The sequence below is a fragment of the Anopheles moucheti genome, chromosome X, assembly GCF_943734755.1.
Source record: "Anopheles moucheti chromosome X, idAnoMoucSN_F20_07, whole genome shotgun sequence".
NCBI lineage: Eukaryota > Metazoa > Arthropoda > Insecta > Diptera > Culicidae > Anopheles > Anopheles moucheti.
The window spans coordinates 16,416,469-16,429,751 of NC_069142.1; the positions used below are offsets into that span (position 1 = coordinate 16,416,469).

Here is a 13,283-nt window from a genome sequence, read left to right on the forward strand (position 1 = left end):
AGAAATCCGCCTTCTGCGTGAATACGCGTAACATCACGAGCTATCTCAATCGTTTCTGCCGTAGTTTCGGTGCTGGTGAGCATATCATCGACGTAATGCTCGCTTTTTATGCAATCGACTGCGCGGGGATGTGTGTCGATAAACCTGTCGGCGTTCAGATTCTTAACAAACTGGGCGCAGCTGGGCGAACAGCATGCCCCAAATGTCATCCTCAGCATAACGTATTCATCAGGGTCACGTTGAGTATTGCTCCAGCGCCATAGAAACCGTTGACTGTTCTGATCCTCTTTGTTCATATGCACTTGATGATACATTTCGCGTATATCCGCGGAAACTGCCACTCGATATTCCCTAAATTTCTGTAACACATTCGGAAGAGGTGTTAACAGATCTGGCCCAGTTACTAGCATCGAGTTCAACGATACTCCTCGATATGATGCCGCCGCATCCCACACCATTCTAACCTTGCCTGGCTTGTTAGGGTTAACGACAGGAAAAACCGGAAGGTACCACGTTCTTGGATGTTCTATCGACCTTTCTTCTGCTGACAGCTCACGAATGTACCCTTTGCGAAGATATTCTTTTATTTTCTCGTTCATTATTTCCTGCAGTCGTGGCTCTTTCTTCATTCGACGATCTAGACACTCTAGCCTTTTCAACGCCATGGAGCGGTTGTTTGGCATACGTACTTCATCGTAACGCCACAATAATCTCGTTTCATACCTATCACCGATCTTGTGGGTATGATTTGTTAAAAGGTCGAGTGCGCGTTCGTTTTCTCTCGATTGGAAAGCCTTTGCGTTTGACGATCTTATATCTTCCAGGGCAAAGCTCCCTTTTAACGCTGCATCTATTCTATCTTCGATGTTTTGACATTCACATACGGTTATGCCATGGGTGAACACTCGTTCGTTGGCCCCGTGACCATCTGGGCGGCAGCAACCGGATACTACCCATCCGAGCCGAGTTTTGGTTGCAACTGGCTCGTTTAGCGTACCCTCTATGGTTTTGAGTGGTCGCGTAAGGTGGTAGTTGTCGATGCCAATTAATATACGCGGCACTGCTGACTTGAAGGAAAGAATCGGAAGCGCGTTTAGGTATCCGTACCTTTCTCCAAGCATCTTGGCGCTGACCGTCTGTGGTGGGAGCCCCAGGGATCGTACTGTACGCACTGCGGACATCTCGTACTGTTGATCACTATCTCGTGCGCCCGAAATGTAGATATTCGTCTGTACAGAATCGTTTTCTTCGCGTATCTGTCCACCGGTCCAGCTAAGACAGAGCGGCTTGGTAGAACCCTCCAGTCCTAATTCCTTCATCAATCGATGCTCCATTAGGGTGACCGTAGAGCCCTCATCGAGTAGCGCAACTGTGTATATCCTTTTGCCGCGTCCGTGCAGCGTAACAGGCACGTACCGCAATAGTACGTCCGGATGCGAACCTGAGAAATGCGAAAGATTAGCTTGATACTTGCTGTTTTCGGCCTCTGGCATCGCCGATTTGTCGTGCAGTAGGGGGTGATGCTTCCTTGCGCAGCCATTTTTTCCGCATGTCCTCTTGTCTCGACACTCGTCCCGGTGACGTCTCAAGCACGCACTGCAGAAATGGTTCTGACGCATGTGCTTCCAGCGGTCGTCAGCCTTCATCTGTAGGAACGCCTCACAGCAGTCCAGTTGTCGGCATCGGTCGTCGCAAGCGCAGGTCGTTGTCGAGGGTTGAATATTACGCACTGGGGTGTGAACGTTAACTTGCTTCACAATTTTCTTGTCGTCCCGTTTGGAAGAAGGAGGAATGACTAGTAAAGCAGCCTCCTTAATATTCCGCATCCACTTCCCGAAATCTGCCAAGGTTGCCGTCGGATTTTCTACACAATGCATTCCCCATTGCAGCTTTACCATTCCGGGGAGTCTGCTCACTAGCTCTTGCAGGAGCGGTCCATCGAAACGGTTTTCCGAACAGCTCATTCGGACTGTGGCACATATCTCTTCCACCTCTATGCTGTAGTCAACCAGGGACTCCAAATTTTCTGTTTTGGGCAGCGGTGTACGCCTGACCTGCTCCAGTAATGTGTTTATCACTATTTCGGGACGCCCAAATCTCGCTTTTAACGCCTCCATCACTTCTGGCAGGTTATCCGCATGACGTAAGCGGCACTGCACTTCTTTCAGTGCTTTCCCTTTTAGTGCAAGCTGAAGGCGCAGGATATTTTCACCGTCCGTGTACCCGCAGAGACGGGTTGTTGCTTCATAGCTTGCCATGAACATAGACCACTGACCAGGATCGCCAGAAAACTGTGGTAGCTTTCCGGTTACCGCTTGCCTCGCGGAGCGTTGGACCCTGGTCAATTCGTTGCCTTCTTCCGTCGATGTTTGACCCCACGCCGTCGAAGAACCAGGCGGTGCACCATACGAAGCACGTGGACTCGACGCCATTATGTTTTCCTCCATTTTCCGTTCCATGGCATTGAGCCTGGCTAAAACAGCGTTCATAGGGCTCTGCGTTTCCATCCTTTCTAATTTACAAAAGGCGCATAACCACTCGTTGCGTTCTGCCCCGGATTCGCGCATGGGCAGGCACATAACGTGCGTTTGTCTATTGCAATTTCTACAAGCGATCATCTCGTTCGTTTCGGTTCCGTTACATGCGTAGCAAATTCGCACGGAACGTGACGGTCCTGGCGCATCGCTTTTCTGATCGATGCACGCCTTTATTTCCTCAAAGAGGCGACTAATCTCCCGCATGGCTTCTCCCTGCTGGTTCTTCGGTGACGACGACCTTGGTTCGGTCGTTTTTGCGATACACGGCGGGCAAAACCATTCTCGATTAAGCACAGAATCATCTACGTTAACGCAATCAAAATGATACGGTGCCTGACACGCGTCACACAAAACGCACTTTTCACCTCCCGGTTGGGAGCACACGCCACACGACAGCTTTTCACTCTCAGCTCCCATAATTTGCGTTTGGTCGACCGACATTGCCCGATTTCCTCAGGGCTCGATGAACGTATATCCGATTTCCTCAGGATCACACTTCACGACACTATCCGGTTACCACTAACGCAATTCCGAATTACTCAGGATTAGTAATGTTCGAGTAAAACACGCGCGAATCCGACTTTCTCAGGATTAACCACTCGTATCGCGAATACACACACGAACCCGACTTTCTCAGGGTAAAACGCGCGCGATCCCGAGTACTGAATGTGCGATTTTTACACGAATTAAAGGAGAATGTAAATTTTTTAAAATGTTGCGTCACGCAACAGGCTCTTTTCGGATTCTTTGCAAAAGTTCTACTTCCAAACACACACGTTGATTTAACACGTTATATTTCCACGAGTTAAAAAATTTACATGTGTTATACCTTGCGAAAAAGAGGCCCTAATGCGCGCTGACACGTGCTTATATCTACGGTCGTCAACCCAGCCTCTCCGGTCATCGCTCCAACGATGCTTCGTGCTACTTCGGGTTCTACAAGACGACGGCAGCGCCCTCTCTTTGCAAACGCCGTAATCACGACCAGTTTGTTATACACCTTGGTCGGACTGTTTACATTTGTCAACAGAATGGTCTGTATTAATTTTGGACTGATTCGGGATTGGCTTAATTTATTGACCGTAGACTTATTTCCATTTGAATTGTAAAGCCCTGGTTCAATTATGATATTATCAAAAAGTTTTGAATAAGAAGGAATAAACCAATCACCATTTTCTAACGTGTTAATAGAGACAACCTGGTGAAAATATTTTGGAGTAGGAAAATATTTTACGAATAGAGCAATTCTATCTCCAAAGTAAATTATTTCGTTACCATAATCAATCAATGCTCTACATTTAACTAAATATTCAGATCGGATAATTCAATCAAAAACTTAATGGAATTTCAATTGGTAATAGAGCTGTTCAGGAAGATTTTATTCTAATCAAATTAATAATTCCTTTTTGAGTTACGTTATGGCTTACATCTAAATTTTTTAAAACAGTATTAGTTGGTTGCATTGAAGAAAGAATAAAGCTTCATAGAATATTTTTGTTAGCACCAGTGTCTATCAACAATTTAAATTGAATTCTGGTATCAGAATGCGTCCCTATTATGTATGGTAGTAAGCTTATGGTCCAATTGAATCGAAAGTTTCATTCGAATTGAACCCTTTTCTGTTCAATGTTAGTTTAGTTATGCTTAGCTCAGTTTCCAAAGGAACAGGATAATTAGAGGATAAAGGTGGCGTGCTATAAGTGTTTTGCTTGTTATAACTTGACCTCGGCGAATGGTTCATCTCTTTGCGAAGTGTATTTTCGAGTTTCTTGTCTGATACCTCATCACCTGATGATCTCGTCTCTGCATTCAACCTTGTTTTACGAACAAGTTACTAAAAGTGCTGTTCTTCGTTAGGTTCCTCGTCGTGGACCTTCATGGTTCAATCATCAGTTACGTGAATTGAAAAAGAAACAACGAATGTCTACCGCATTTTTAAAGGAACGAGAACACAAAATTCCAAAATGTATTTTGTTCTAGCTAACAACATATACCGAACTCACAACCGTTTTCTCAAATGGCGCTATACAAAGCAAATTCAAATGCAATTGAAAAAGAACCCATGATACTTCTAGGCGTAATTTCATCATCAGAAAAATGCGAACATCTGCGCTAGTTTGCTTTACTTGATGAGCTCCGTGATGCTGTTGATTTACAGATTACTGACATCTCTTCGTCGTTGGAAATCATTGAAACCGCGATAAATAAACTTAAATCTTCATACTCCCCTGGCCCGGATGGCATCCCGCCAGTGTTTAAATAGCGCTGAGGTCTTTTCAAAGACCCACTTTTGTATATTTTCAAAGCCTGCACATTTCCGGAAGAATCGATATCATCCGTTGTGTTTCCTTTATTTAAAAAGGGTGATAACTCGATTGTCTAAAACTACCGTGGCATTGCAACTATGTGTGTTGGAGCAAAAATATTTGAAATCACTGTGCAACTGGCTCTTGTATACAAATGCAGCTCTTATATATCACCGAACCAGCATGGTTTTGTAACACGTCGCACCATAACAATGAATCTGCTTTTGTATTGTATTGTATTGTACGTATTTATTGTCTGCTTTAAGCTGCACAATGTTGCTTAACCTAACTTAATTGCTAATAGGAGTTTAAGTGAGAGGAGTGGCTGACGATCGAAGACGATCACGGAAAGAAGCTAAGGAGATGGAGAAGTCGAACAGCTCTGCGGAAGAATTAAAACTTCGAATTGCCCTGAGCAGCGGGTCATTCGCGCCTACAACAGTTCGCCGTGTTGCAGTCGCCAGGGGAGGACGAGGGCGAAGACGATGGGAAGGAACATAAAAATTGATTGAGGAGAGCAGAGAAGGAACGTCGAGGTTGTTAAGAAGGAGGGAGGCAATGAAGGATGATTGGGCGCGTGTGCGACGAGTATCAAGAGTCTCCAGGCTCAGCAGCTGACAACGTGTAGGATACGGAGGCATTGCAGAGTCTGTGGTACCATAAACATTGTAGATGGCAAAGCGAGTGAAAACCCTCTGTACTCGTTCCACACGAGCGATCGCAGCATTACTGGTCGGAGACCAAATAATGGAGGCATACTCCAGCGTGGATCGCACCAGAGAACAGTATAGCATCCTCAAGCAGCCTAGCTCTCTGAATTCGGATGCCAAACGGCGCAGCATACCAAGGACTCTGCTGGCTCTCGACACCACATCATCAATTTGATTGACGAATGTGAGTCTCGAGTCCAGGAGAACACCTAGGTCTTTGACGCAAGATACCCGGGTCAACGGTAAGCCGCAAAGGTTTTAATTATAAAGTAAGGAGCTGCGGGATTTACAGAAAGAAATAATTTGACACTTATTTGGGGACAAAATGAGAGAGTTAGACGAGCACAAGTTAGAAAAAAACATGAAGATAGTTTTGGAGGGATATACAATCGGGAAGGGATTTAATCGGACGGAAGATCTTAATATCATCCGCATAGCAAAGGAATGCGTCCGAAGGAAGGACAGAGGCAACATCATTGACAAAGAGTACAAATAACAGTGGGCTAAGTACACTGCCTTGTGGGACACCAGTGGAGGGATCTGACAAATTTTGTCCCACTTTAACACGGTAGCATCGGTTTAGCAGGAAGGAGCTGAGCCAGACTAAAACAGATCTGCCCACGCCAGAGGATTCCAATTTTTTAAGAAGCAAACCGTGCGGTAGCCGATCGAATGCCGCTTTGAAATCAGTATAAATTGTGTCAACTTGATGACCAGCATCAAGCAAAGCGGAGACCCGAGACGTGAAACATAAAAGATTCGTTACTGTTGATCTCTTTGGTGTAAAACCGTGCTGTTCAGGGATAATGGAGTTAAGGGCACATGAAAGGATTGAACATTGAACAGTAGAGCACATAGCACTACACTTTGGTGAGAGCACATAGTATGGCAATACCTCGGTAGTTAGTAACATCGTTACGTGTACCTTTTTTGAAAATAGGTATTAACCATGACTGTTTCCAAAGTGAAGGGAACGAGGACGTACGTAAAGATAGACAAAACAGTTTGCACAAAATAGGAGCTAAGACATCGCTACAATTTTTAAGGATAGATGCGGGGATACCGTCTGGTCCGGGCGAGAAAGATAATTTTAGCTTGCGTAACGCAGCACAAACAATAGGTGTGCTCATCGGTATGCTATGGCAGTCGAAGGCATTCGCGTGAGAGCATGAGTCACCAGGAGCCGAAGCAACTAAGGCGCTCACAGGAGCATCGAACACACTGGAGAAATGCTTGGCGAAAAGGGCAACGACATCTGAAGGGGAGGAGGCAGTTAATGAATCCAGAGTCATAGAGGAGGGAATATTGTGAGAATTGCGGCGACTATTAACAAAGTTCCAAAACGACGAGGGATTAGAGCAGAAGCGCGATTGCAGCAAGGAGACATACGAATTGTAGCGTGCCCGGTTATATGTTCGGTAGGCATTAGCGGCGTACTTATAAATGCGTAAGTTGTGAAGAGTTGGTTGGCGTCGATACCTACGAAGTGACCTTTTGAAGTCACTCCTCATATTCCGCAGAGATCTGTTTGACCATGCCGGACGGGGAGAGGAACGAAGGAAAGGACAACATAGTGGAAAAGCGGATGTAAGGATAGAATTAAACCTAGCAACTGCAGTGTCGATGGAGGTTTCCCGATCAAGAAATGACCAGTCAGATATCTGTAATACCAGATTTTGATATCTTTAATACTGAAATTGCTACATATTGGATTCTCTCGAGATATAACAACCTGGATCAAGTCGTACTTATCTAATAGGCGATACAGAGTTAGGATTGAAAATAGTTCTTCTAAGAAGTTCGTTCCTGGTGTCCCACAAGGTAGTAATGTAGGACCGTTATTGTTAATTTTATTTGTTAATGATTTAATTTAGTACGTCCTGATACGTGTTTAATGTCCATCAACGTACTTCATAACTATTCTTACATGTAAAAATGTATGACGACTGCAATATGTTACAACAATTAATTGATAAGTGTTGGGAGCACCCTGTGCTGGGATAATTCTGGGCTAGGCGCAGACGTCAAGCACTTCCTTTTGACATTCGGCGTCAAAGGCAGAGATGCTAAACTCTCTCTTTTGCTCCCGACCGGCGTTAGGAACGGACGTGTGATCTGTTGAGTTTTTATCTGTTCAATTTTTAATTTGTATTGTATTGTTAATTTTAGATAATAAACCACCTCATTTGTTAACAACACAAAAATAAGTTTAGTTCTTGGTGTTCTGTGAACAATCTGAACGTTTCATAGACTTAAGAATTCTTCATATGTCCAGTACTCTTTGTCAGGCAATATGTTAGCTCGACGAGATGAATTCTGTGATCTTGGTGTGACCTTGGGTTTTGGTTTATTTAGACCATAGTTTAATTTACCGTTTGCATATTGACAATGTTATAAGTGAGACATTTAAGTTATTAGGATCTATTTATCGTAACACTCGTGAATGTGACGACCCTTTGTGTCTGAAATCGTGTTTTACGTGTCTTGTACGTTCCTGTATGGAGTATTGCTCGGTAATTTTGTTTCCATATTACGCGTTATTAACAAACAGGCTAGAAAAAGTTTAACGCAAATTTACTAAGCTCGAACAGGCAACAGACACTCTAACATAGATTTATAGCAAATCAGTGTAAATTCGTTACAAAAAAAGGAAATGATGTACTTGTTACATTACAAAAATTCAATATGTAGCTTCGTCACATCAATTTATCAAGTGGATTGACTTCTTTGATTTGTACTTCATGACTGAAGCGTTGAAAAGAAATTTTTTGCCTTTACTTGGGATTTTAACTTTGTGATACCAGACCGAACAGCGCTAGGAATTTAGTCCGGGTGATTAGCGTTTAGGATATAGATCATTTTGGCTTTTAGGCATAAGTTATTTTTGTCTCAGCCTTTTCTGCGCAGGACAATTACTGTAATGAATAAATAAATAAATAAATAAAAAGATAAATAAATAAATATAAACAACAACTGAACAAATAAATTTAAAAAAATCATCAAAGCCATATTATTGATCAAAATGTTGTATACATAACATACACATAATTCTATTTCCGTATAACCTAACAACAAATACGTCATAACTATAACTACAACATAACTTTTGTCGTTACTTCCTCGTTGTAGTTGCTCCTTATGGCCTTAAGACTTTCGATACCCTTGCGACTGATCGCTCTTTTGTCCTTCCTTGATGGTCGGATGAACTTCATACAATGGAACTGTAGAATTTTGTTGATAACACTTTTTCTTCTTTATCAGTACACCTACCTCAAGAGGTCTAGGACTTTCATTTCTGACTTTCTTTAACTGTATTTACCCAATCAGATAGTTAATCCTGCTTACGGATTAGCTCGGATGGGAATTTGGATCGGTCCGACCGTGTGAAAACAACCGGGCACCGCCCGCCACCTCAGTATATTAATCTTAAGTACAATTCACATTAGTTTGGAGATAATTCTTTCTCCGAACATTGAAGGGGCACTTTATCCCTGGTGTGCTTGGCCAATAGCCAGAAATAAAAATAGAAGAGAAATGAAAAATCTTAAAAGAGGATTTTAAACATTTTGTAGAGGTGGTGCCTGGGCCACTTTTGATGCTGTTAGATATTAACTCCCTTGAGAAGAATGGAGGGGTGGTAAGAAACATAGAAGTACAGTCATTTCCCGAGTTACGTAAATAATCGTAAGCTTAAGTCGAATTCCCTTTATTATATCGTTTATATTTAGTATTCAGAGATCAAATACTTCTTTTCACGTTACGAAGCAAATCCATGATTATTATTTCTACAATTATTTCAATAATTGAGCAAAATTTCACCAAAAGAAGTTTTAATAATAGTAAAATATAAAATGATATTTAAAAAAAATAAATTTGGTGAATAAAAAATTGAATTCCGCATACACATTTATACGAACTGTCAACATTTTTTTTTTAAAAACCGCGTATCTTGAATTCGCGTAATTCTAGTTTCACGTAACTCAGAAAATGACTATACAAGAATGTTATCTACACAGACAAATTGGATATCACCAGAACTCATTGTGATATAATGATATAATGGAGAATTTTTCTGTAGCCTTTCTAGGTTCCTCGGTATAGCCACTAAAACAAATACAGCTTTGAAAATCAAAACCTTTCTGCTTAACAAAATAGCATAAGGCTTTCCGTTTAATTCCGTTAGTTAAATCATAAGCTTAAATATTGGATGCTGTGGTTAGTCGTTGTCTTTTTATTTTTTTCATGAAGAATGACCAAACAAACAACGAGACTTTTGTTACTTACCGGTGACTAGATTAGCATGATGAAACTGACAAACGGCATCCGCCTCGAACCAGGAGATTTTATCGCGAAAGTAGCGGTAGAAAACAGAAAATCCCTCCTGAGGCAGCGTCCAAGTGTTGCTGATGTTTACCTGTTTGGACGAAACGTTAACGATATAAATAGTAAGACGCGATTGTTCCAGTCAGGTTTCTACATTTCAATTTTCGCAAGTGCAACAGTATTCTTATAAACTTAATTAATTAATAAGCTATTGGGTGTTGGTTGATCCACATTTTGAACAATTGTGAAACTAAGACAGTAAATGTTTAACGGTAATCGATAAGCCATGATTGTAATTGACATCGGCTGTAATACAGCTCAAAAAGCACTATAAAAAACCGAAGCCGTATGAGCATCCAAGAGCAAGAGACCAAAAATGTTTTTTTTTTTCGTTAGAACGGCCTGGCCGTATCGACTTATTTTACCACGTAGCCGGGAGCCGGATAGTCAGTCCTAGTTACGGGGGATTGGTCCGGATGAGATTTTGGACCGGTCCGTTCGTGTGAAGACCGGCTCCGCTACCATCATGCCACCGGGCCGCCCCTATCAACGTTATATTAATAAGATAGGGCATCTGTCTCAGACCGTGGTGGTCTCCCCATCATTTAACCTGAAACGTGTCAACTTTGAGCACCTGCTATCTCGACTGGAAGCCGTTGACTGGTCTTTTATTGACACTGCCTGCAATGTGAATGATGCTGTCAACATGTTCAATGAAATTCTGCTGAAACACATGTATGAATGCTGTCCTATTTCTAGAACACATACTGGCCCTCCGTGGGCAGATGCTCAATTGCAACGCCTAAAAAAGGCTAGAAACAAAGCACATCGCAAATTTCGCAAAAATCGCACACCGTTCCACAATCGAAGCTACCTAGTTGCAGTAATTGCATTCCGCAGACACAACTACTTATTATACAGAAGATATGTGCAGAAATCTCAAGCCAAATTAAAACGCGATCCCAAAGGATTTTGGAAGTACGTTAACAGTAAGCGAGGAAAGACGACCTCACTACCAACAACAATGACCTTCGATAGTTCTGTGTCATCGGATCACCAAGAAATTTGCGAACTTTTTGTTCAGTTTCTGGGACGCAAATTCAACTCACCTAATGATCCTGATGATGAGCAACTTAATGCTGCTCTTTACAATGTGCCCAGCGATGTGACGTCTGCAGCACTATCCGACGTCGACGTTTCGTGTGCATCAGTGGATAAAGCTATACTACGTCTGAAACCATCATACATCATACCGCCGATCGTGCTGAAAAAGTGTCATTCCGTCCTTGTCCCACCACTGTCTCGGCTGTTCTCTCAATATTGACAGCCACTTTTCCCGATGCATGGAAGTTTTCGTGGCTTACACCGGTCCACAAGGACAAATCTCGAAACTGCATCGAAAATTACCGTGGGATCACTTCGCTATGTGCTCCTGCTAAGGTTCTCGAAATGATAATATACAACATGATGCTATATCGATGCGGTTCGCTCATCACTCAACGTCAGCATGGATTTTTCCCTGGAAGGTCGGTCGCAACAAATCTGACGGAATTCGTGTCGCACTGCTCTCATGCAATGGACGACGGTTTACAAGCCGATGCAGTATATACGGATATTAAAGCGGCCTTTGATAAAGTGAATCACCGGTTACTCTTAACTAAACTGGGAAAATTAGGTCTCACATCTCTGGCTCAGGTCGTATATTTGCGGATGCAAGTATAGAGTTAAGCTGTGTCACTCGATTTCCTCAGTAATCCATAGTGAATCAGGCGTACCACAGGGTAGTAACCTTGGTCCTCTATTGTTTTCATTGTACCTTAATGACCTAAGCTATGTTCTCCCTGACGGCTCATATTTATTTTATGCTGACGACGTTAGAATATTTTCAACTATACGGAATAACGATGACTGCTATAAGCTGCAAAAGGTTCTAGATACTTTCTGTGAGTGGTGTTTGTACAATAATATGGAATTATCTTTAAATAAGTGTTGTATAATGTCGTTCCATCGTCTAAAGATACCACGTACATACAATTATAATCTTCGAGGAAACGTGTTGCAACGTAAAACGCTCATAAAAGACCTTGGTATCGAATTAGACGACAAGCTCACCTTCAGGACGCACATTGAGAGCATTATTGACAGAGCGAACAGGATGTTAGGTTTTATCACTCGACAATCTGTAGAATTCAGAAGTCCTCTATGTTTGAAATCTTTGTATGTCTGTTTAGTACGATCAATTCTCGAGTTTAGCTGTGTAGTGTGGTGTCCCCAAACTGCTGTGTGGTGTATGAAGCTTGAATCTGTTCAACGACGATTCACTAAGGTCGCGGTTCGGTGTCTCCCTTGGAGAGGGAACTTCAGCATGCTCGACTATCGCACACGATGTCTGTTGCTAGGCCTGCAATCACTCGAGCACCGGCGAAAAACCCTGCAAAGTGTGTTCATCGCTAAACTGCTTAGACATGAAATTGACGCACCTGAGTTGCTAAAAAATGTAAACGTATACGCACCAGCTAGAAATTACAGACAAAGAGCTTTTCTGCACAATGATTATAGAAGAACGGTAGCATCGTACAACGATCCTTTGTTGACAATGTGTAGGCAGTTTAACACACATTTTGAACTATTCGACTTCAACATAAGTACTCAGTGTTTTAAGGTTAGGATCTTAGATTCGTACGCCCTCGACAATAGAGAAAACTGAGCTTATACCTAATTTAAGTATACAAGGGTCAAGGTCCATGTCGTACCAGACCCATTAATTGTTAGTGAAAAATAATTATTACTTTATTTACCTAGTTGTAATATTTGGATTACCAGTAACACTGAAGGTAAGGGTAGCTTTATTGCCAGTGAGCAGTAGCAAAACATCTGCATCCCCACCACCACCGCTTAAAGATTTTTCTAACCCTTTTAAGAGAGTTTTGTGTGTTGTCGGACCGATGTCGGGAAAGGTTCGAAGGAAAAGGATAACATAAGAAGCGTTCCAATTTACACCCTAAAATCCTACGCGAATGAGACGCCGAGAGACGCGGATTCAATGTCTAAACCAACTTTCAATCACACAAACTGAAACACGCATCTACTACAAACTGGTGATAATTTTGAAACCCCCAAAAAAGCGTATAATAGTAATATCCATTATGAGAGTTGTTGTATCAGAAACTAAAAAAAATCTTAGAATTGCGCCTAGCGCACGGCTTACGGTAGCAAGCGCAACATCTTTGATACCAGAGCGTTAGATGCTGTCCGCGAGTGATCCGCTTGCACCCGAAAAGGGGGTGTAAAGAAGGGATCCTTCGCGTTTTATAGTCAGTTATTAGTGAACTCGTCATCATGTTAGACTTTGAAAAAGCTTTCGACAATTTCTGCTGCCAGCGACACCATATGATCACCATGTGTCT

At 42.4% G+C, this 13,283-nt stretch overlaps 1 protein-coding gene across 1 annotated transcript in view; it reads right to left on the reverse strand.

Annotated features, from left to right (window-relative positions):
- LOC128307076 (uncharacterized) overlaps positions 1 to 13,283 on the reverse strand; it is a 165,025-nt gene that overhangs the window by 20,268 nt on the left and 131,474 nt on the right. Inside the window, exon 3 of the mRNA XM_053044796.1 lies at positions 9,838 to 9,967. Within this exon, the coding sequence (XP_052900756.1) occupies positions 9,838 to 9,967 (130 nt within the window). The remainder of the gene's footprint in view (positions 1 to 9,837; positions 9,968 to 13,283) is intronic.